The sequence below is a fragment of the Pseudophryne corroboree genome, chromosome 6 (genome assembly GCF_028390025.1).
Source record: "Pseudophryne corroboree isolate aPseCor3 chromosome 6, aPseCor3.hap2, whole genome shotgun sequence".
NCBI classification, from domain to species: Eukaryota; Metazoa; Chordata; class Amphibia; order Anura; family Myobatrachidae; genus Pseudophryne; species Pseudophryne corroboree.
The window spans coordinates 12,941,162-12,967,560 of NC_086449.1; the positions used below are offsets into that span (position 1 = coordinate 12,941,162).

The 26,399-nt window shown below is 43.2% G+C and overlaps 1 protein-coding gene across 1 annotated transcript in view; it reads right to left on the reverse strand.

Moving 5' to 3' along the window:
• LOC134933981 (olfactory receptor 6F1-like) overlaps window positions 1-25,601 on the reverse strand; it is a 50,412-nt gene extending 24,811 nt beyond the window's left edge. The window contains exons 1-2 of the mRNA XM_063929510.1: window positions 25,488-25,601; window positions 23,654-24,271 (exon numbers count right to left, since the gene is read on the reverse strand). Of these exons, the coding sequence (XP_063785580.1) occupies window positions 23,654-24,271; window positions 25,488-25,601 (732 nt within the window). The remainder of the gene's footprint in view (window positions 1-23,653; window positions 24,272-25,487) is intronic.
• Between the last annotated feature and the right edge of the window lie 798 nt (window positions 25,602-26,399).

The following is a 26,399-nucleotide window of genomic DNA, read 5'->3' on the forward strand; positions in this document are numbered from 1 at the left end:
CAATGATACAGAGTCAGCCATTACAGAAAGAAGGCAGCATACTTCCTGGAGATGTAGCCTGCTGAAATACTGTATATAAAGATGTTGCTCCTCATTTACAGACGGAGCCGCACTCATCTAAGGCGGCTACAATGCATATGAGCGCTTCTGGCATGACTAGGCGATCCGTTCGCCTAGTCACGCCTGGAGCACACAGAGATGATCCCATTCTAGTGAATGTCGCGTGTGCGCATCACGGAAGCATCTGCGCCCCCCTGACGTGGCAGTTGGCCCCACAGATGGAGCCACGATTAGTGTGGCTTTGTCTGTATATGCAGGTTCAGTGGCGCACCCAGGGGGGGGGTTTCCGAGCACCCAGAAACCCCCTCCACAAAACAAATAAAAATATTTTTTTTTATTTTTTTTAGCTGCATGAGTATTATGAATGGCTGTCTAGCGTCCTCTGCAGCCTGCTGTCTTCCTGGTGGCACTTGTAAGTGCAATAAAAGTTTACTTTATTTTAATTATAGTACATATATATCCATGTGCATACATATATACACATGTATAATATACATACATACATATAAACACACACACACACACACACACATACATATGATAGATATATATATATATATACATGTGTATATATATATATATATGTTTACTGTACATATATATATATATATATATATATATATATATATGTATGCATGTTTAATATGCTATGTATATGTGTATATGTATGTGTGTGTATGTATATATATATATATATATATACACATGTATATATATATGTGTAGATATATGTACAGTATATATATATATATATATATATATATATATACACACACACAGACACACTAGTTTTACGGACCCAGCATATACTGGGTCACCTCAGTCCCCACCCCCGTGATTGGCTCCGCCCAGTTCTGGAAACCCCCCCATGCAAATCCTGCGTTTGCCACTGAGGTTGTCAGGTGCATACCGAAATTCAAAATGCAGCGTGCCATTAGCTCGCTTGAAAAAAGTGCAGTGCAAACACACATTCAGACCTTACACATAACTGTGCAAGTACTCATGTATAAAAACAATAGAACTAGCACCAGATGAACAGTCCCAGTATTAAAAAAGAATCCATGTGGGGAGCATTGGCTAGAGATGTCAGCATGTGCCCATGCTGCAGCCCAAATATAGTCCAGTATGCCCGGCTCTCCCTATACAAAAATCACCTGCACCGGGTGCCTCCACAGGTATGTCAATACAGGATCTGGAGGTGCGACACTCCTGGCGGCTTGGAGAATAAGCACTAACTAGTAGCATGGGAATACAACTGTGTAAACAGGCATCGATGTTAGCACATTTCAAGTCAGGGTATTGCACACTGTATAATAGCATATATATAGTTGTTATCAATTATTGATAAGCTATTATACAGTGTGCAATACCTTGACTTGAAATGTGATAACATCGATGCCTGTTTACGCAGAGCTGCCTTTTTGCTATGGTGATGGTGTTGGTGAGGGGACACTTCCGGGTTGTCTGACCGCATACCGACGTCACTGGAAATGCGTTTCTGGAAACGGGAGAGTGATCTGCTCCAGTCATTGAAACATTGTAATCCCATTCTGCTATTTAGTGCTTATTCTTCAAGCCACCAGGAGTGCCGCACCTCCAGATCATATATATATATATATATATATATATATATATATATACTAGAGATGAGCGGGTTCGGTTTCTCTGAATCCGAACCCGCCCGAACTTCATGTTTTTTTTCACGGGTTTTTTTTCACTCGGATCTTCCCGCCTTGCTCGGTTAACCCGAGCGCGCCCGAACGTCATCATGACGCTGTCGGATTCTCGCGAGGCTCGGATTCTATCGCGAGACTCGGATTCTATATAAGGAGCCGCGCGTCGCCGCCATTTTCACACGTGCATTGAGATTGATAGGGAGAGGACGTGGCTGGCGTCCTCTCCATTTAGATTAGGGTTGAGAGAGAGAGAGAGAGATTGACCTGAGGCTGTGATACTGTAGAAGAGAGTGCAGAGTTTAGTGACTGACGACCACAGTGACCACCAGACAGTGCAGTTGTTTGTTTTATTTAATATATCCGTTCTCTGCCTGAAAAAAACGATACACACAGTGACTCAGTCACATACCATATCTGTGTGCACTGCTCAGCCCAGTGTGCTGCATCAATGTATATATATATATCTGACTGTGCTCAGCTCACACAGCTTATAATTGTGGGGGAGACTGGGGAGCACTGCAGTGCCAGTTATAGGTTATAGCAGGAGCCAGGAGTACATAATATTATATTAAAATTAAACAGTGCACACTTTTGCTGCAGGAGTGCCACTGCCAGTGTGACTAGTGACCAGTGACCTGACCACCAGTATATATAATATTAGTAGTATACTATCTCTTTATCAACCAGTCTATATTAGCAGCAGACACAGTACAGTGCGGTAGTTCACGGCTGTGGCTACCTCTGTGTCGGCACTCGGCAGCCCGTCCATAATTGTATATACCACCTAACCGTGGTTTTTTTTTCTTTCTTTATACATACATACTAGTTACGAGTATACTATCTCTTTATCAACCAGTCTATATATTAGCAGCAGACACAGTACAGTGCGGTAGTTCACGGCTGTGGCTACCTCTGTGTCGGCACTCGGCAGCCCGTCCATAATTGTATATACCACCTAACCGTGGTTTTTTTTTCTTTCTTTATACATACATACTAGTTACGAGTATACTATCTCTTTATCAACCAGTCTATATATTAGCAGCAGACACAGTACAGTGCGGTAGTTCACGGCTGTGGCTACCTCTGTGTCGGCACTCGGCAGCCCGTCCATAATTGTATATACCACCTAACCGTGGTTTTTTTTTCTTTCTTTATACATACATACTAGTTACGAGTATACTATCTCTTTATCAACCAGTCTATATATTAGCAGCAGACACAGTACAGTGCGGTAGTTCACGGCTGTGGCTACCTCTGTGTCGGCACTCGGCAGCCCGTCCATAATTGTATATACCACCTAACCGTGGTTTTTTTTTCTTTCTTTATACATACATACTAGTTACGAGTATACTATCTCTTTATCAACCAGTCTATATATTAGCAGCAGACACAGTACAGTGCGGTAGTTCACGGCTGTGGCTACCTCTGTGTCGGCACTCGGCAGCCCGTCCATAATTGTATATACCACCTAACCGTGGTTTTTTTTTCTTTCTTTATACATACATACTAGTTACGAGTATACTATCTCTTTATCAACCAGTCTATATATTAGCAGCAGACACAGTACAGTGCGGTAGTTCACGGCTGTGGCTACCTCTGTGTCGGCACTCGGCAGCCCGTCCATAATTGTATATACCACCTAACCGTGTTTTTTTTTTCTTTCTTTATACATACATACTAGTTACGAGTATACTATCTCTTTATCAACCAGTCTATATATTAGCAGCAGACACAGTACAGTGCGGTAGTTCACGGCTGTGGCTACCTCTGTGTCGGCACTCGGCAGGCAGTCCGTCCGTCCATAATTGTATACCACCTAACCGTGGTTTTTTTTTTCTTTCTTCTTTATACATACATAGTTACATAGACATCTCTTTATCAACCAGTCTATATTAGCAGCAGACACAGTACAGTACGGTAGTTCACGGCTGTGGCTACCTCTGTGTCTGCACTCGGCAGGCAGTCCATAATTGTATACTAGTATCCATCTCCATTGTTTACCTGAGGTGCCTTTTAGTTGTGCCTATTAAAATATGGAGAACAAAAATGTTGAGGTTCCAAAATTAGGGAAAGATCAAGATCCACTTCCACCTCGTGCTGAAGCTGCTGCCACTAGTCATGGCCGAGACGATGAAATGCCAGCAACGTCGTCTGCCAAGGCCGATGCCCAATGTCATAGTACAGAGCATGTCAAATCCAAAACACCAAATATCAGAAAAAAAAGGACTCCAAAACCTAAAATAAAATTGTCGGAGGAGAAGCGTAAACTTGCCAATATGCCATTTACCACACGGAGTGGCAAGGAACGGCTGAGGCCCTGGCCTATGTTCATGGCTAGTGGTTCAGCTTCACATGAGGATGGAAGCACTCAGCCTCTCGCTAGAAAAATGAAAAGACTCAAGCTGGCAAAAGCAGCACAGCAAAGAACTGTGCATTCTTCGAAATCCCAAATCCACAAGGAGAGTCCAATTGTGTCGGTTGCGATGCCTGACCTTCCCAACACTGGACGTGAAGAGCATGCGCCTTCCACCATTTGCACGCCCCCTGCAAGTGCTTGAAGGAGCACCCGCAGTCCAGTTCCTGATAGTCAGATTGAAGATGTCAGTGTTGAAGTACACCAGGATGAGGAGGATATGGGTGTTGCTGGCGCTTGGGAGGAAATTGACCAGGAGGATTCTGATGGTGAGGTGGTTTGTTTAAGTCAGGCACCCGGGGAGACACCTGTTGTCCGTGGGAGGAATATGGCCGTTGACATGCCAGGTGAAAATACCAAAAAAATCAGCTCTTCGGTGTGGAGGTATTTCACCAGAAATGTGGACAACAGGTGTCAAGCCGTGTGTTCCCTTTGTCAAGCTGTAATAAGTAGGGGTAAGGACGTTAACCACCTCGGAACATCCTCCCTTATACGTCACCTGCAGCGCATTCATAATAAGTCAGTGACAAGTTCAAAAACTTTGGGTGACAGCGGAAGCAGTCCACTGACCAGTAAATCCCTTCCTCTTGTAACCAAGCTCACACAAACCACCCCACCAACTCCCTCAGTGTCAATTTCCTCCTTCCCCAGGAATGCCAATAGTCCTGCAGGCCATGTCACTGGCAATTCTGACGAGTTCTCTCCTGCCTGGGATTCCTCCGATGCATCCTTGCGTGTAACGCCTACTGCTGCTGGCGCTGCTGTTGTTGCCGCTGGGAGTCGATGGTCATCCCAGAGGGGAAGTCGTAAGCCCACTTGTACTACTTCCAGTAAGCAATTGACTGTTCAACAGTCCTTTGCGAGGAAGATGAAATATCACAGCAGTCATCCTACTGCAAAGCGGATAACTGAGGCCTTGGCATCCTGGGTGGTGAGAAACGTGGTTCCGGTATCCATCATTACTGCAGAGCCAACTAGAGACTTGTTGGAGGTACTGTGTCCCCGGTACCAAATACCATCTAGGTTCCATTTCTCTAGGCAGGCGATACCGAAAATGTACACAGACCTCAGAAAAAGAGTCACCAGTGTCCTAAAAAATGCAGCTGTACCCAATGTCCACTTAACCACGGACATGTGGACAAGTGGAGCAGGGCAGGGTCAGGACTATATGACTGTGACAGCCCACTGGGTAGATGTATGGACTCCCGCCGCAAGAACAGCAGCGGCGGCACCAGTAGCAGCATCTCGCAAACGCCAACTCTTTCCTAGGCAGGCTACGCTTTGTATCACCGGTTTCCAGAATACGCACACAGCTGAAAACCTCTTACGGCAACTGAGGAAGATCATCGCGGAATGGCTTACCCCAATTGGACTCTCCTGTGGATTTGTGGCATCGGACAACGCCAGCAATATTGTGTGTGCATTAAATATGGGCAAATTCCAGCACGTCCCATGTTTTGCACATACCTTGAATTTGGTGGTGCAGAATTTTTTAAAAAACGACAGGGGCGTGCAAGAGATGCTGTCGGTGGCCAGAAGAATTGCGGGACACTTTCGGCGTACAGGCACCACGTACAGAAGACTGGAGCACCACCAAAAACTACTGAACCTGCCCTGCCATCATCTGAAGAAAGAAGTGGTAACGAGGTGGAATTCAACCCTCTATATGCTTCAGAGGTTGGAGGAGCAGCAAAAGGCCATTCAAGCCTATACAATTGAGCACGATATAGTAGGTGGAATGCACCTGTCTCAAGCGCAGTGGAGAATGATTTCAACGTTGTGCAAGGTTCTGATGCCCTTTGAACTTGCCACACGTGAAGTCAGTTCAGACACTGCCAGCCTGAGTCAGGTCATTCCCCTCATCAGGCTTTTGCAGAAGAAGCTGGAGACATTGAAGGAGGAGCTAACACGGAGCGATTCCGCTAGGCATGTGGGACTTGTGGATGGAGCCCTTAATTCGCTTAACAAGGATTCACGGGTGGTCAATCTGTTGAAATCAGAGCACTACATTTTGGCCACCGTGCTCGATCCTAGATTTAAAGCCTACCTTGGATCTCTCTTTCCGGCAGACACAAGTCTGCTGGGGTTGAAAGACCTGCTGGTGACAAAATTGTCAAGTCAAGCGGAACGCGACCTGTCAACATCTCCTCCTTCACATTCTCCCACAACTGGGGGTGCGAGGAAAAGGCTCTGAATTCCGAGCCCACCCGCTGGCGGTGATGCAGGGCAGTCTGGAGCGACTGCTGATGCTGACATCTGGTCCGGACTGAAGGACCTGACAACGATTACGGACATGTCGTCTACTGTCACTGCATATGATTCTCTCAACATTGATAGAATGGTGGAGGATTATATGAGTGACCGCATCCAAGTAGGCACGTCACACAGTCCGTACTTATACTGGCAGGAAAAAGAGGCAATTTGGAGGCCCTTGCACAAACTGGCTTTATTCTACCTAAGTTGCCCTCCCACAAGTGTGTACTCCGAAAGAGTGTTTAGTGCCGCCGCTCACCTTGTCAGCAATCGGCGTACGAGGTTACATCCAGAAAATGTGGAGAAGATGATGTTCATTAAAATGAATTATAATCAATTCCTCCGCGGAGACATTGACCAGCAGCAATTGCCTCCACAAAGTACACAGGGAGCTGAGATGGTGGATTCCAGTGGGGACGAATTGATAATCTGTGAGGAGGGGGATGTACACGGTGATATATCGGAGGGTGATGATGAGGTGGACATCTTGCCTCTGTAGAGCCAGTTTGTGCAAGGAGAGATTAATTGCTTCTTTTTTGGGGGGGGTCCAAACCAACCCGTCATATCAGTCACAGTCGTGTGGCAGACCCTGTCACTGAAATGATGGGTTGGTTAAAGTGTGCATGTCCTGTTTTGTTTATACAACATAAGGGTGGGTGGGAGGGCCCAAGGACAATTCCATCTTGCACCTCTTTTTTCTTTTCTTTTTCTTTGCATCATGTGCTGATTGGGGAGGGTTTTTTGGAAGGGACATCCTGCGTGACACTGCAGTGCCACTCCTAAATGGGCCCGGTGTTTGTGTCGGCCACTAGGGTCGCTAATCTTACTCACACAGTCAGCTACCTCATTGCGCCTCTTTTTTTCTTTGCGTCATGTGCTGTTTGGGGAGGGTTTTTTGGAAGGGACATCCTGCGTGACACTGCAGTGCCACTCCTAGATGGGCCCGGTGTTTGTGTCGGCCACTAGGGTCGCTAATCTTACTCACACAGCTACCTCATTGCGCCTCTTTTTTTATTTGCGTCATGTGCTGTTTGGGGAGGGTTTTTTGGAAGGGACATCCTGCGTGACACTGCAGTGCCACTCCTAGATGGGCCCGGTGTTTGTGTCGGCCACTACGGTCGCTAATCTTACTCACACAGCTACCTCATTGCGCCTCTTTTTTTCTTTGCGTCATGTGCTGTTTGGGGAGGGTTTTTTGGAAGGGCCATCCTGCGTGACACTGCAGTGCCACTCCTAGATGGGCCCGGTGTTTGTGTCGGCCACTAGGGTCGCTAATCTTACTCACACAGCTACCTCATTGCGCCTCTTTTTTTCTTTGCGTCATGTGCTGTTTGGGGAGGGTTTTTTGGAAGGGCCATCCTGCGTGACACTGCAGTGCCACTCCTAGATGGGCCCGGTGTTTGTGTCGGCCACTAGGGTCGCTTATCTTACTCACACAGCGACCTCGGTGCAAATTTTAGGACTAAAAATAATATTGTGAGGTGTGAGGTATTCAGAATAGACTGAAAATGAGTGTAAATTATGGTTTTTGAGGTTAATAATACTTTGGGATCAAAATGACCCCCAAATTCTATGATTTAAGCTGTTTTTTAGTGTTTTTTGAAAAAAACACCCGAATCCAAAACACACCCGAATCCGACAAAAAAAATTCGGTGAGGTTTTGCCAAAACGCGTTCGAACCCAAAACACGGCCGCGGAACCGAACCCAAAACCAAAACACAAAACCCGAAAAATTTCAGGCGCTCATCTCTAATATATACAGTTGTGCTCATAAGCATACATACCCTAGCAGAATTTGTGATTTTCTGGCCATTTGTCAGAGAATATGAATGATAACTCACAAACTTTTCTTTCACTCATGGTTAGTGGTTGGGTGAAGCCATTTATTGTCAAACAACTGTGTTTAATCTTTTTAAATCATAATGACAACAGAAACGACCCAAATGACCCTGATCAAAAGTTTACATACCCTGGAGATTTTGGCCTGATAACATGCACACAAGTTGACACAAACGGGTTTGAATGGCTACTAAAGGTAACCATCCTCACCTGTGATCTGTTTGCTTGTAATCAGTGTGTGTGTGTGTATAAATGGTCAGTGAGTTTCTGGACTCCTGAAAGACCCTTGCATCTTTCATCCAGTGCTGCACTGACGTGTCTGGATTCTGAGTCATGGGGAAAGCAAAAGAATTGTCAAAGGGTCTGCAGTAAAAGGTAATTGAACTGTATAAAACAGGAAAGGGATATAAAAAGATATCCAAGCAATTGAGAATGCCAAACAGCAGTGTTCAAACTCTAATTAAGAAGTGGAAAATGAGGGATTCTGTGGAAACCAAATCACGGTCAGGTAGACCAACACACATTTCAGCCACAACTGCCAGGAAAATTGTTTGGGATGCAAAGAAAAATTCACAAATAACTTCAGCTGAAATACAGGACTCTCTGAAAAAAAGTAGTGTGGTTGTTTCAAGATGCACAATGAGGAGGCATTTGAAGAAAAATGGGCTGCATGGTCAAGTTGCCAGAAGAAAGCCATTATTACGCAAATGCCACAAAGCATCCCGCTTACAATACTCCAAACAGCACAGAGACAAGTCTCAAAACTTCTGGAACAAAGTCATTTGGAGTGATGAGACCAAAATTGAACTTTTTGGCCACAACCATAAACGTTACATTTGTAGAGGAGTCAACAAGGCCTATGATGAAAGGTACACCATTCCTACTGTGAAACACAGAGGTGGATTGCTGATGTTTTGGGGATGTGTGAGCTACAAAGGCACTGGAAACTTGGTCAAAATTGATGGCAAGATGAATGCAGCATGTTATCAGAAAATACTTGAGGAAAATTTGCACTCATCAGCCCGTAAGCTGCGCATGGGACGTACTTGGACGTTCCAACATGACAATGATCCAAAACACAAGGCCAAGTCGACCTGTCATTGGCTACAGCAGAATAAAGTGAAGGTTCTGGAGTGGCCATCTCAGTCTCCTGACCTCAATATCATTGAGCCACTCTGGGGAGATCTTAAACGTGCAGTTCATGCAAGACAGCCCAATAATTTACAGGAACTGGAGGCTTTTTTGCCAAGAATAATGGGCAGCTTTACCATCTGAGAAAATAAAGAGCCTCATCCACAACTACCACAACAGACTTCAAGCTGTCATTGATGTTAAAAGGGGCAATACACGGTATTAAGAACTGGGGTATGTAAACTTTTGATCAGGGTCATTTAGGTAGTCTCTGTTGTAATTATGATATAAAAAGAGAAAACACAGCTGTTTGACAATAAATGGCTTCACCCAACCACTAACCATGAGTGAAAGAAAAGTTTGTGAGTTATCATTCATATTCTCTGACAAATGGCCAGAAAATCACAAATTCTGCTAGGGTATGTAAACTTATGAGCACAACTATATATATATATATATATATATATATATATATATATATATATATATGTATAAAAAGTTTCAGAGTTTTGGAGTTGGAAAGTTGCTGTTGCTCTATCTCCACAAATGCTGGTGGACCTGATGGTCAAAACTTAGAACCATTTATACCCTGATTCTTCATTAGATGTCGGTTTTCAAATAACCATTATGTAACATGTTTATAGAATCTCAGTCCGTTTTCTCAAAGCCTATAACAGAGGGCTATCCAAGGGAACCACTGTTATGGTAGAACTTCATCAAATGTTGCAATCCTATCGAGATCTATATTTTGATTGAAATGCTAGACACATACCCCTGAAGAAGTCTCCAAGGAGATGAAATGCGTAGGCTTCAGATGTTTGTGAATAAATATAACACTGTGAATCATTGAACTGTTATGAAGAACATATTGTACACATTCTAAAGTGGAGAATTTTAGTTGTCATGCAGAATGCTGACTTGTTTTGTGAACATTCATTGTATTAAATTTGAATGCCAATTTTAATGAGAGTTGACAGAAATTCTTATACCTTTTACATAGATTATTTATTCTCTAAAGGGTACACCCATCTACTGTAGCTCTTCCTACATCACCCTAATAATATACTACCTTAAGAGGTGTGGTTTGCTCAAGCACTTTCTCATAAACTTCTTCCTATATATATTAATGCATTTAAAGAAGGCACTCAGAGACATCAATACTGCAAACAATCTCCAGTGTATTGGTCAAGTACTTTCGGGATCACAGCCCCGTCCTCAGGACCATAGCAGTCAGAGAGTTACAAACAAAACAATGTCACAACTTACCCATCATTAAGTGTCAGCCGAAGATACTAATTTGCATGAAAAGCCACTTGAAAGGACTACATAATTAGCTCACTAATACTGACTCTTTATATAAGACACCCCTGATGAAGTCATAGATGATGAAACGTGTTGGTTGATATAGTGTCTGTATCTACATTGAAAGAAAAGATCAGCTATCTAACTATCTAGAAATGTAATTGTACCTGTGTATTAGTACAAACTATTCTCCTGTTGCCATAAGGCTTCAACACTTTTAAGAGTTTTTTAAGAAAGTATTTTAATAAATTTATACATATTTGAAAAGGAATTGATGTGGTTGTACCTAATGAAAAATTTGTTGTAAAAATTTTAAAAACCCTTGCACTGCAGATACAAGTTTTGATGTAGAGGAAAGGTTCCATCCTATACAAATTTATATAATAGGTATGCCCTAGAGAATCCATTTCCATATATCTATCAAAGAGGCTCTTTCAGGCAGAGTACCAATCTGTGGGGTTGCCGCTGACCATATTTAAAAAAAAAAAAATGTGGTTATAGAAATTTCTACTATATAGAACTAAAGTATTACTAAAGTGATTAGTTACTAAATATTATATATATATATATATATATATATATATACACCGTATATATATATATATATATATATATATATATATATAGATATTAGCGATGAGCGGGTTCGGTTCCTCGGAATCCGAACCCCCCTGAACTTCACCCATTTTACACGGTTCCGAGACTGACTCGGATCCTCCCGTCTTGTTTGGTTGATCCGAGCGTGCCCGAACGTCATCATCCCGCTGTCGGATTCTCGCGAGATTCGTATTCTATATAAGGAGCTGTGCGTCGCCACCATTTTCACTTGTGCATTGGAGATGATAGGGAGAGGACGTGCAGCGTTCTCTCAGTTTCTGTGTTCAGTGTGCTGCAAATATCTGTGCTCAGTGTGCTGCAAATATCTGTGCTCAGTGTGCTTGCAAATATCTGTGCTCAGTGTGCTGAAAATATCTACGTTCTCTGCCTGAAAAACGCTCCATATCTGTGCTGCATTGTAGTATATAGTAGGAGGACAGTGCAGAATTTTGCTGACCAGTGACCACCAGTATTATATAGCAGTACGGTACAGTAGTCTACTGCTCTACCTACCTCTGTGTCATCAAGTATACTATCCATCCACACCTGTGGAGCATTTTAGTATGCGCAGTATATATAGTAGGAGGACAGTGCAGAATTTTGCTGACCACCAGTATATAATATATAGCAGTACGGTACAGTAGTACACTGCTCTACCTACCTCTGTGTCGTCAAGTATACTATCCATCCATACCTGTGGTGCATTTTAGTTGTGCGCCATATATATAGTAGGAGGACAGTGCAGAATTTTGCTGACCACCAGTATATAATATATAGCAGTACGGTATAGTAGTCCACTGCTCTACCTACCTCAGTGTCGTCAAGTATACTATCCAACCATACCTGTGGTGCAATTTAGTTGTGCGCAGTATATATAGTAGGAGGACAGTGCAGAATTTTGCTGACCACCAGTATATAATATATAGCAGTACGGTACAGTAGTCCACTGCTCTACCTCTGTGTCGTCAAGTATACTACAAAAGTTCAGTAAAATTACCCAAAAATCTAAATTAAAAGCGTCTGATGAGAAGCGTAAACTTGCCAATATGCCATTTACGACACGGAGTGGCAAGGAACGGCTGAGGCCCTGGCCTATATTCATGGCTAGTGGTTAAGATTCACATGAGGATGGAAGCACTCATCCTCTTGCTAGAAAACTGCAGTGCCACTCCTAGATGGGCCAGGTGTTTGTGTCGTCCACTTGGGTCGCTTAGCTTAGTCATCCAGCGACCTTGGTGCACCTCTTTTCTCTTTGCATCATGTGCTGTTTGGGGACTATTTTTTAAATCTGCCATCCTGTCTGACACTGCAGTGCCACTCCTAGATGGGCCAGGTGTTTGTGTCTTCCACTTGTGTCGCTTAGCTTAGCCATCCAGTGACCTCGATGCAAATTTTAGAACTAAAATAATATTGTGAGGTGTTCAGAATAGACTGGAAAGGAAATGAGTGGAAATTATGGTTATTGAGGTTAATAATACTGTGGGATCAAAATGACCCCCAAATTCTATGATTTAAACTCACCAGAATCCGACAAAACATTTTCAGGGAGGTTTTGCCAAAACGCGTCCGAATCCAAAACACGGCCGCGGAACCGAATCCAAAATCAAAACACAAAACCCGAAAAATTTCCGGTGCACATCACTAATATATATATATATATATATATATATATATATATATACAAACCAATGGAACCCGGCACTCACTATGGGAAAGTCCAATAAACAACTGCAGTGCCCTCCATAAGTCGCAAACGTGGCCTGTATACAAATAGCAGAAAGTAGCGGCACTCCACAGGCTTGAAAGAATTAAAACAGCTTATTCATTATGGACTCAATTCTTTCAAGCCTGTGGAGTGCTGCTACTTTCTGCTATATATATATATAAATATATATATATATATATATACAGTATATCTCTCTATCTCTCTATCTGTCTGTCTATCTATCTATCTATCTATCTATCTATCTATCTATCTGTAAAAGCCCCTTCAAGAAATATGCTTATATTTATAGTGTATATCTACTGAAGTTTTATCTATCTTCTTCTTCTTCTTCTTCTCCTTCTTCTTCTTATTATTATTATTGTTATTAAAACTATTATTAACAGCACAGCAAATTCCATTGCTCTTTACAATTGGAAACAACAGTGATAGAACAAGACTGGGTAGTAACTAGAGACGTGCTGGTTTGGATTTAGCCGTATTTACCCGGATCTCGAAATGGCATCTTATTGGCTCTCGGATGTCATGTGTTTTTGCTAACGAATAAGAAAAATCCGGATAAATCCGAACTCATGTTAATTCTGTCATTAAAAACTGAGTAAATCCGAACCTGCACATATCTAGTAATAGACTTCTCAAGGTTGCAAGAGGAGTTGGGAGTTTCCTTAGAGAGTTTTGACTTAGTTAGAGGCTGTTATTACATGTCCCTGGTCCTGACAATCTATTGAAGTACATATCATGGTCATCCGAAAAGAGGGCAAGGATCCCACTCAGTGTTCCAGCTACTGCCCAATGTCATTATTAAATTGTGATGTGAAACTATTGGTGAAACGGATCACTACTCGCCTCCAACCACTCATACCTGACACTATCCACCAGGACCAGTGTGGGTTTGTTCCAGACGACAAGGCATTGGACAACATCACCAAGGTCATTAACCTTATTCCCCATCTGCTGATGTTGCAATTTATTTAATGCTGCATCCTAGCACGCAGCCCAGATCAGTAATTAATTTAAGGCTGCATTACCATATTAGTGCTATCACTGCTGCTTCCATGCAGCAGGAATAGTAACTCCATCCACACCTGAATCAGACATATTGCCACAAAGTGGCCTCAATAAATATAACCACTCAACAAATTTTAAAAAACTCTCTGTATCTGGCATGTGAGTATGTAATTTTGCCTAATTTAGGGATGCTGAATTCAGTGGAAAAATCAGATTTTCTCTATCATGACGTATTTATTAGATACACGCAAATAACAAAATCAGTTATAACTAGTGATGTGCACCGGAAATTTTTCGGGGTTTGTGCTTTGGTTTTGGATTCGGTTCCACGGCCGTGTTTTGGATTCAGACGCGTTTTGGCAAAACCTCCCTGACATTTTTTTGTTGGATTCGGGTGTGTTTTGGATTCGGGTGTTTTTTTACAAAAAAAACTCAAAAACAGCTTAAATCATAGAATTTGGGGGTCATTTTGATCCCATAGTATTATTAACTTCAATAACCATAATTTCCACTCATTTCCAGTCTTTTCTGAACACCTCACACCTCACAATATTATTTTTAGTCCTAAAATTTGCACCAAGGTCGCTGGATGACTAAGTTAAGCGACCCAAGTGGCCGACACAATCACCTGGCCCATCTAGGAGTGGCACTGCAGTGTCAGGCAGGATGGCACTTCCAAAAAATACTCCCCAAACAGCACATGACGCAAAGAAAAAAAGAGGCGCAATGAGGTAGCTGTGTGACTAAGCTAAGTGACCCAAGTGGCCGACACAAACACCTCGCCCATCTAGGAGTGGCACTGCAGTGTCAGACAGGATGGCAGATTAAAAAAATTGACCCAAACAGCACTAGATGCAAAGAAAAAAAGAGGCGCAATGAGGTAGCTGTGTGACTAAGCTAAGTGACCCAAGTGGCCGAACACAAACACCTGGCCCATCTACGAGTGGCACTGCAGTGTCAGACAGGATGGCAGATTAAAAAAATAGTCCCCAAACAGCACATGATTCAGAGAAAAAAAGAGGCGCAATGAGGTAGCTGTGTGACTAAGCTAAGTGACCCAAGTGGCCGACACAAACACCTGGCCCATCTACGAGTGGCACTGCAGTGTCAGACAGGATGGCACTTCAAAAAATAGTCCCCAAACAGCACATGATGCAAAGAAAAAAAGAGGCGCAATGAGGTAGCTGTGTGACTAAGCTAAGTGACCCAAGTGGCCGACACAAACACCTGGCCCATCTAGGAGTGGCACTGCAGTGTCAGACAGGATGGCAGATTAAAAAAATTGACCCAAACAGCACTAGATGCAAAGAAAAAAAGAGGCGCAATGAGGTAGCTGTGTGACTAAGCTAAGCGACCCAAGTGGCCGACACAAACACCTGGCCCATCTAGGAGTGGCACTGCAGTGTCAGGCAGGATGGCAGATTAAAAAAATAGTCCCCAAACAGCACATGATGCAAAGAAAAAAAGATGTGCAATGAGGTAGCTGTGTGACTAAGCTAAGTGACCCAAGTGGCCGACACAAACACATGGCCCATCTAGGAGTGGCACTGCAGTGTCAGACAGGATGGCACTTCAAAAAATAGTCCCCAAAGAGCACATGATGCAAAGAAAAATGAACAACAACAGGTGTCTCCCCGGGTGCCTGACTTAAACATACCACCTCACCATCAGAATCTTCCTTGTCAATTTCCTCCCCAGCGCCAGCAACACCCATATCCTCATCCTGGTGTACTTCAACAGTGACATCTTCAATTTGACTATCAGGAACTGGACTGCGGGTGCTCCTTCCAGCACTTGCAGGGGGCGTGCAAATGGTGGAAGGCGCCCGTCCAGTGTTGGGAAGGTCAGGCATCGTAACCGACACAATTGGACTCTCCTTGGGGATTTGTGATTTAGAAGAACGCACAGTTCTTTGCTGTGCTTTTGCCAGCTTAAGTCTTTTAATTTTTCTAGCGAGAGGATGAGTGCTTCCATCCTCATGTGAAGCTGAACCACTAGCCATGAATGTAGGCCAGGGCCTCATCCGTTCCTTGCCACTCCGTGACGTAAATGGCATATTGGCAAGTTTACGCTTCTCCTCAGACGCTTTTAATTTAGATTTTTGGGTCATTTTACTGAACTTTAGTTTTTTTTATTTTACATGCTCTCTACTATGGCATTGGGCATCGGCCCTGGCAGACGACGTTGATGGCATTTCATCATCCCGGCCATGACTAGTGGCAGCAGCTTCAGCACGAGGTGGAAGTGGATCTTGATCTTTCCCTATTTTACCCTCCACATTTTTGTTCTCCATTTTTTAATGTGTGGAATTATATGCCAGTAATATATCAATAGCAATTGCCTACTACTATATATACTGCGCACAACTTAAATGCACCACAGGTATGGATGGATAGTATACTTGACAACACAGAGGTAGGTAAAGCAGTGGCCTACTGTACCGTACTGCTATATATTATATACTGGTGGTCAGCAAAATTATGCACTGTACTCCTACTATATATACTACAATGCAGCACAGATATGGAGCATTTTTCAGGCAGAGAACGTATAATACTGGCGGTCACTGGTCAGCAAAACTCTGCACTGTCCTCCTACTATATAATACTGCTGGACCCCAGTCCTCACAATTAAGCAGTGTGAGCACAGATATATGCAGCACACTGAGCACAGATATGAAGCGTTTTTCAGACAGAGAACGTAGATATATGCAGCACTCTGAGCACAGATATTTGCAGCACACTGAGCACAGATATTTGCAGCCCCCTGAACATAGAAACTGAGAGAACGCCAGCCACATCCTCTCACGATCATCTCCAATGCACGAGTGAAAAATGGCAGCAACGTGCGGCTCCTTATATAGAATACGAATCTCGCGAGAATCCGACTGCGGGATGATGACGTTCGGGCGCGCTCGGGTTAACCGAGCAAGGCAGGAGGATCCGAGTCTGCTCCGAACCGTGCAAAAAAGGGTGAAGTTCGGGCGGGTTCGGATCCCGAGGAACCGAACCCGCTTATCAGTAGTTATAACGATAACGAATAAAGTAAGAGCAGAGGTGGCCAAAAGGTCAATCGCGATCTACCGGTAGCTCATGGAGCTCCCGCCGGTAGATTGCGACCAACTTCTGCATTCCAGTGTAACTTGCCACCTCTGTGAGTCCCGTTCCCAATGAGGCATTGCGCAGGTGACGTCATGACGTCAGCCGCGCACCCGCGCTATGCATCATTGGGAACGCGAACGGAGGAGCCTCTGTGCCTGTTGGATCTTGTTTGATCCAGTCAGCTCAGACGGGAACAGGCACACTGACAGTGCCAGCCCAGTGGGGAGCCAGCCAGCGATCCAGCCACCAGGAATCCAGCAGACCAGGCAGTTCAGGTACATTGTCTTGGAGGGGAAGGCTCAGCACTAATGGAATAATTAAAGGAGGTCTTATTTTAAGTGTGGCTACTTGTGCAGGGCATCACTCATGGCAGTTTGCATTGAAGGGCAAGTGGAGCCATTGCTATTCCTCCTGGAATTTTGCCATAACCTGTAATATTTTTATATATGTGTTATTACTGACTTGTCTAATTTGACATATCATTTTTTAGCCTGCCTGCAATGAATTTGCTAATAGCTCCCCACTCAGTTCCTGTGCTCAGCATGTGATGCAGAGAATGACCATATCTGTAATCTGGCACTGTGGGGGCATATCTGGCACTGTGGGGGCATATCTGTAATCTGGCACTGTGGGGGCATATCTAGCACTGTGGGCACATGGCACTGTGGGGGCATATCTGTATCTGGCACTGTGGGGGCATATCTAGCACTGTGGGCACATGGCACTGTGGGGGCATATCTGTATCTGACACTGTGGGGGCATATCTGGCACTGTGGGGGCATATGTGTATCTGGCACTGTGGGGGCATATGTGTATCTGGCACTGTGAGGGCATATGTGTATCTGGCACTGTGGGGGCATATGTGTATCTGGCACGGTGGGGGCATAGGACGCCAGGCCTATTAGGACGCTGCAGTGGCTAGTATATGAAGTGGCTAGTTATTAAGTGGCAGCTAATATCATTAGCAGTGTTATACCTGTGTTTCATTGGTTGCATCTTCAGCTGATATTTGGAATTGACTCCTGTCTCTCCTTTTCACCAACAGGTAACTAATGCAGAGGGCTGACCACTGTTTCTAGCTAAAGGATTTATTTGGTAACTAATGCAGAGGGCTGACCACTGTTTCTAGCTAAAGGATTTAGTTGGTAACTACTGCAGAGGGCTGACCACTGTTTCTAGCTAAAGGATTTATTTGGTAACTAATGCAGAGGGCTGACCACTGTTTCTAGCTAAAGGATTTATTTGGTAACTAATGCAGAGGGCTGACCACTGTTTCTAGCTAAAGGATTTATTTGGTAACTAATGCAGAGGGCTGACCACTGTTTCTAGCTAAAGGATTTATTTGGTAAATTGTTAAATGGATTAATATCTGTAGTCAGCAAAAACTTTGTGATTGACTTTGTTTAGTGATCTCACATTTGGCAGTAATTAACACCTTTTGGAGGAGCGTTGCTGTGTGGGGGAGGGGGTTGTAATCACAAGGAGCTTGTGTTGGTAGACTTACTTAACCAGTATAGCATAGGACGCCAGGCCTATTAGGACGCTGCAGTGGCTAGTGTATGAAGTGGCTAGTTATTAAGTGGCAGCTAATATCAATAGCAGTGTTATACCTGTGTTAAACCAAAGGAAAACAGAAGGCAAACAAACTAATAAGATAACAAACGAATGCATTACAACCTAAATACTCTGGAACTTTACGTGGCCTCTCCTCGCCTCAAACATGAGAACACCAAAACCAGGCTTACCACCTCTCTGGCTGAAAACATCAAGTCTGCCCCTGGGCCTAACCATCAAGATGAACAGGGAACTGTGGGGGCAGAGCACCAGGACCAGGATCAGCAGGAACATCACCATTGCGTCTGAGTATGCCCCCCACATTCTCCTACCCACCCGTACTAAGACCTGATCAAAATGTTATCCCACTCCTACTTCTGCCACTAGTTATCTGCTATTGTGGTTTTTTTTTTTTTTTCCTCTTCATTGCTCGCTTCCACCCCACCATGTGTTTTTCCTGTAATGTTTACCTCCACTGATTGCACACCTTTCCATTGTGCCCTACATGCAGGGTACATCGTACTACTACATGAGCATCAGTTTTCCCATATATGAACTTGGCCTTGTATGGCTCAAAGTGCGCCCAACATTGCTGCCCCATATTGTACACTTGTGGATGGGATGAAAAATACATGGACCTTGTGGTTTTATTGGAACCCTACTCTAAACTGTAGGACTCTGAAATCACCCCCATTTTGTGTCATCTCTTCTAGGGGTAGACTATTCCACCCTGGGTAATCCTACGCGGAGCGCCCAAGATGGCTGCTGCACTTGGTACCTGTGAGGGTGGAATACACAACCCTTGGAAGTTATTACCCAAAATACCTTCACCAATCCTGCGTTATGCTTTCTGTGGGCTTAAGGTTTTCTTTTATGTCTGTGTTGCTTGTCTATTGTAGTATTACTCAAATCCTCTGTATCATGTGTATTGTTTTTGATGTCTGTAAAGCACCTTGAGTCCGGTTGGAGAAAGAGCGCTATATAAATAAAATTATTATTATTATTATTATTATCATTATATGTGGTTGAGGTTTTTACCTGTTGGGGCCAATGTGTTATTTCGTGCGAGACAGTCATTACACTCTGTGCAGCAAGGCTACGTCCCTTTTTTCGTTATACCACACCCACATTTTTGCTATGACACTCCCCATTTTTGGGCGCGCGCCTGCGGCGCGCGCTGTTATTCCTCCTAGGTAGATCACAAAAGCTTTTCAGCTTTCAAAGTAGATTGCCGACTCCAAAAGTCTGGCCACCCCTGCTATAGAATTTAAATATTCTCATCGTATTAATTTATAAAACACTAATAAAACTATAGAAAAACTTAATGGCAGAAACTAAAGTTTAGAAACTCTTTACAATACAAATAAGCCTGAATGTAATTGGTAATAAAAGATAAAATATAAAATACAGTGTCTCATCAGTCTCTCTAACAAGGAACCAACAGTAGCCCCCATCATTGCAGGGTACCAGCGTCCTTGGTGGCAATGTTCCATGGATGTATGGGCGAAAACTTTCCCCCTGTTTATCACTTACACTACCCAAACTGTCATGAAAAGTCTAGATGGAAATAAAAAAAGTGAATTTTAAGTGACATTCTGCAACCCATATTCTTGTAGTTGTTTATTATTATTTGTGTTTATAATACGATACTACATTTTAATAAAAAATAACTTTGCTATGGGACACTGATTCCTGGTTCATTTGAAAAAGTGCTATTTGACGTTTTTGACAATTAAACTTGTACTTGTTTCTTGTAATCATAGCACATAATAAAAACATAGCATCGTAAGGTATATTTCTATTCAAGCATACTTGTTCACTCTGAAATGTGCTCTATACGGCAGCGGCCACATACAGTACAAAAGTATCTTAGTGACCACCTTAAAATACAGAGAGCATCCTAGTGATTGTGATGTTTTCATTAGCAAAACACTGTGGGAAAGTCCAATAAACGGCTGCAGTGCCCTCCATAAGTCGCAAACGTGGCCTGAATACAAATAGCAGAAAGTAGCGGCACTCCACAGGCTTGAAAGAATTAAAACAGCTTATTCATTAGCAAAACACTGTTATTAGCAAAATAAGAACAATGCAACAAGCTAACGCAATTTGGGGTCTATTCACTAAAACTCAGGCAGAGAAAAAGTGGCCGGAGATAAAGTACCAGCCAATCAGCTCCTAACTGCCATGTCACAGGTTTGAAAAATGACAGTTAGGAGATAATTGGCTAGTATTTTATCTCCGTCCACTCAGGGGCGTAAGGAGGGTAGTTCTGGTGGAGCTCGAGATCCAAGCGCCCAAGACAGTACAGGGCACCGCAGCTCAACTCTGCTGGAACCTCCGCCTGGCCGCAACGCAGCTCACAGCCGCAGCTGTCAGTCACTGACAGTTGAGAGCCTGAGCTGCGTCATCTCTCTACCTCCCTCACTTTTCCCCTACGAACTCCGTGACTTGCCTTTGAAGTCCTGACCTCACACGTACGGGCTTCAGAAGGACGGAGACGCGGCCAGACTCACAGGTACTGTGGAGGCGGAGCAGCAGCAGCAGAAGCAGCAGTTGGGAAGCAGGAGCGGGGCAGGTGAGTTTTTTTGTTTTTTATCTTTAGTGTTTGTAAGCGGCGCTACCAGGTGGCACAGCTACAGGGGGCACAAACCAGGGGGAACAATTACTCTGGGAACAGCTACAGGGAGCACAACTACAGGGGGCACAGCTACAGGGGGCACAACTACTGTGTACAAAGCTACAGGGAGCACAGATACTGGGGGCACAGCAACTGGGGACACAACTACGGGGGGCACAATTACTCCGGGCACATCTACAGGGAGCACATCTACAGGGGGCACAGCTACTGGTGGCAAATCTAAAGGGGGCACAACTACTGGGGGAAAATCTACAGGGGGCTCAGCTACAGGGGGCACAACTACTGGGTCCATAAGTACAGGGGGCATAACTTTGGCCATGCCCTTTCCCTTTGAATCCACACTCCTATTTTTTGCCCGCACATTCGGCGCACCCTATGTTTGACCTATGGGTGGGGGGGCGCCAAAGGAAACTTTCACCCTGGATGCCACAAGGTATAGAACCGGCCCTGGTGGCCACGCCCCCAATTCAGTACAGGGGAGGGAGACACCAAAACATACCTTGCTCCAGGCAGGTGTGGTATGGAAAGTAGATAGTAACTAGGTCGACAGGGTGTCTAGGTTGCCATGGTCTTTAGGTCAACATGGTCTAGGTCGACAGGTCAAAAGGAAGACATGAGTTTTTTATGTTTTTTTGGTGTCATTTTCTTTGTAGAGTGACCGGGAACCCCAATTAATGCAACGTGTTCACTCGCCATGCTTCGGGCATGGTGCCTTGCTGCGCTACTGCTTCGCTCGGCACAGATTACTGTTCCAGTCGTAGCACATGTGGATCATTAAGTATGAAAAGGTTTTAAAAAAGGAAAAAATTGTGAAAAACTCATGTCGACCTTTTGACCTGTTGACCTAGAACATGTCGACCTAGAGACCCTGTCGGCATAGTTACTGTCGACCAATAGTGGTCCACCTAGATAGATTCGCTCTAGTTACTGTCAACCTAGAGACCGGATCCCGCTCCAGGCACCATGACACCTTGCTACACCTCTGCGTCCACTTTATCTCCACCTGATGCTTAGTAAATAGATCCCAATATCTGCCCTAAATGACCTGACATGTTGATATTATTTTTACTTACTTTCACTTTGCAGAATGCAAACAGGAAATGACAACTTGTAGCAAGTTACAAATATATTATTTATTTAAAATAAAAATTTGATAAAATGTAAAAAGTACTTGTCATGATCTTATGAAAACTTACAAAAACTATAAAATTCTGTACTTGTTTTTGGCACTTGACATTAGTTGAAACATAGTAGCTACACAATTGTAATGTGGATGTGCTTCGACTCTTGGGGACAATTAGGTGTGCAATTTTCGCAGGTAAAATGACTCCGGCTGTTGTGACCAATTTTTAAAAAGTGCAGGTATATTCATTCCCGTTTGCTGTGTTATACAGTAGAAAAACAAAGGTCACTAAATTGTTGCCGCCAAACACCCATGGTAACCTTTTCAATAAAATTGGGGCACAGTCTGTAATAAAAAACAGAAATATTGGGTAACAGTATAGATGTATATTTCTGTCTGAGAAAAAATATATATATTTAGTGCTATTAAAACGCTTTAAATAGCAGATTTGTGCACTTAAATTTTTTTTCAAAAATGAAAACAAGCATACGTTTTTTATTTTAAGGACACAAATAAAATATAAAAAAAATTATAAAAAGGTAAAACCAATCTGATTTGGGGATAATTTAAAAGTAAATTTATTGAAAAATGTAAAAAAAATGCAATTGTTTTCCATTTGAATAAATACTTCTATTAAATTTGGGGTGCTTAAAAAAAAATAAGTTGATTTTGGGGTAATTGGAGGCGATATTTTTACCACAATAACGGCACGTGCTTATTGGCCCATTTACACCAATTAAGTATTCCGGGGGTTCTGAAGCAAGTCCTGACATTTTTAGGATTTTTCCTAACTTTGCACCTATGCTGAAGATGCAAGAAAAAAAGCTGCAGTAATTCCTATAACACTTCCTTCAGCAGAATTGAATAGGGAAACCTTATGGCTGCCTGAAGAATTTCAACTTCTAATTGGATATGCCCCTTGGTTTCCATTTACTAGGAAAAAAAGATAAAAAGCAGGCCTTCATTTCCTGATTTCTCAGGCTGTAAATAATAGGATTAAGTAGCGGAGTCACACTTGTATATAATAAAGAGATTATCCTCTTTATGTTTGAGTTCTGTTGGGAAGGTACCAAGTAAATGATAAATATTGTCCCAAAGTATGCACACACAGATGCGGGATGGGCACTGAAAGTGGAGAACATTTTCTTTCTCCCAATCTTTGAGGTCACTCTCAGGATAGTCCAAAATATGGACACATAGCTAAGAATGATTAACACAAATGGAAAAACACTCACAATAATAGCTATCAGAATGGCTTCCATTTCTACCAGGGCAGTATCTGTAGAAGACAATTGTAAAAGTGGAGCTAGATCACAAAACAGATCATCAATAGTGTTTGAATCACAGAACTGTAACTTGCAGACTGTAGCTGTTGGGATGATCATCACTATAAGTCCAAAGAGCCAAACCCAAACCACGAGGTGGTTACGAGTCCTGATGTTCATAATTGAGGAATATCTCAAAGGGTTGCAGATGGCCAGGTATCTGTCATATGCCATAACTGTAAGGAGAAGACACTCAGCACATCCAATCGATGGTGCCAAGTAGAGCTGAGAGATGCAACCATATAAGGACATAGATCCTCCATTCCACCACACAATATAAAGTATGTTTGGCATAACAATGGAGATGAAAATCATTTCACATGCAGACAAATTACAGAGAAAGTAGTACATTGGAGAATGGAGTCTTGGGCTGTAAGTTATCAAAATAATAATAAGAATATTTCCAGAAAGAGTGATGAGATAAACTATAAGAAATAACTCAAACACCAAATTCTTATAATGTTGGAGATTTCCAAAACCCAGAAGAATGAACTCCATCACCATGGTCTTGTTCAATCCACATGAATCCTGGAAAAAATAAAAAATAAATAATTTAATATTAATTACTGTATATTGCAGAATGACTTTATATAGTAAGAAGTTATTATTATTATTATTATTATTATTATTATTATTATTATTATTATTATTCTTGCAGACAAGCATGATTGGGATGCCAGAAAAGTATGATACTAGTAGTGGGGTAAAGAATGACATAACTTCTTCTCAACTAGGAAATGTGCTCAATGGGGTTGAGGTCAGAGCTCTGTGTGGGCCAGTCAAATTCTTCCACAATAAACTCATCAAACCATGTCTTTATAGTCCTTGCTTTGTGCACTGGTGCACAGTCATATTGGAATAGAAAAGGCCTACCCCAAACTGCTGCAACAAAGTTGGAAGCATTGCATTGTCCAAAATATCTTGGTATGCTTAAGCATTAAGTTTGCCCTACATTGGAGATAAGGGGCGTAGTCCAAGCCCAGAAAAACTGCCCCATACCATTATCCCTCCTCCACCAAACTTCACAATTAGCACAATGCAGTCAAGCAGGGGGATCAGTACTAAATCCCGCTGGACGGGAACCCGGCGGTCGAAATCCCGACGCCGGAATCCCGACCACACAATCCCGACAGGGGTGGTGAGCGGAACGCGGCCCCTTATGGGCTCGCTTCTCTCACCACGCTGCGGGCACGGTGCCCTGCTATGCTCAGCACACTATTATATTCTCCCTCTATGGGTTTTGTGGACACCCACGGAGGGAGAATATGTCAGGATTGTGCTGGTAAGGATTCCGGCGTCGGTATTTTGACCGCCGGAAACCCGTCCAGCGGGATCTTGACCGCCTCCCCAAGCAGGTAACGTTCTACCGAACATCTGACTGCCAAAAAGAGAAGCATGATTTGTCAGTGCACAGAACATGTTTCCAGTGCTCCACAGTCCAGTGTCAGTCTGCTTTACACCACTCCATCTGACTTCTGGCATTGGACTTGATGATGTGAGGCTTTCACGCAGCTGCTCGGCCATGAAAACCCATTCCATTAAGCGGCCACTTCACCATTTGTGATTACAATCATGCTATTGGAAATTTCAGAACTCTTCAGAATGGAATCAGCAGAGCGTTGGTGACTTTTACGCACCATGCGCCTTAGCAGACATTGACCCTCTGTGTGATTTTACATGTTCTTCTGTTTCGTGGTTGAGTTGTTGTTCCTAAATGTTTCCACTTTCGAATAATATCACTTACATGTGACCGTGGAATATCCAGCAGGGATGAAATTTCATGAATCATCTTATTGCAAAGGAGGCATCCTATCACAGTACCATGCCTGTAGTCACTGAGCACCTCAGAATGATCCATTTTGTATCACAAATGTTGACTGCATGGCTAGGTGCTTGATTTTATACACCTATGGCAATGGGTCTGATTGAAACACCTGAATTCAGTAATTACAAGTGTCACCAAATACTTTTGTCCATATAGTGTAACATCCATCTGGGGCCATCAATATATTTTGGTGACAATGCATAAAGCTAACAGATATCCGGAAATGATACCATTGCACAATACATCAACAAAGACCATTGCTAGAGAACTAGAACATGTCTTCAGCAGGTTGGGAGAACCTAAGGAAATCCTGACTGACCAGGGTACCTCATTTATGTCACAAATCGTGAAAGAATTACGCCGTCTTTTTAAAACTACTCGGTTAAGAAACTCTGTGTATCACCCCCAGACTGATGAGTTAGTGGAGAGGTTTAACAAAACTTTAAAAAACATGCAAAAGAAAGTGGTGGATAAAGATGGCAGGGATTGTGATTATTTACTACCTGATTTATTGATGGCCATATGAGAGGTTCACCAATCCTCTACATGATTTTCAACTTGTGATTTGTTGTACGGGAGACACCAAAGGGGATAGCTAGACATTGCGAGAGAGACATGGGAGGGGCAACACAGTCCTTATAAAGCTGTTATTGAGCATGAGCCTTAGATGCAGGAAAGGATTGCTGCAGTGGTGCCAATAGTGGGAGATCACCTGGAACAGACCCAACAGGCACAGCAGTGGGTGTACAATCACAATGCCCAGTTAAACGTCTTTGCTCCTCGGGACAGCCTGCTTGCTTTGGTTCCCACAGTAGAAAGTAAACCTTTGAC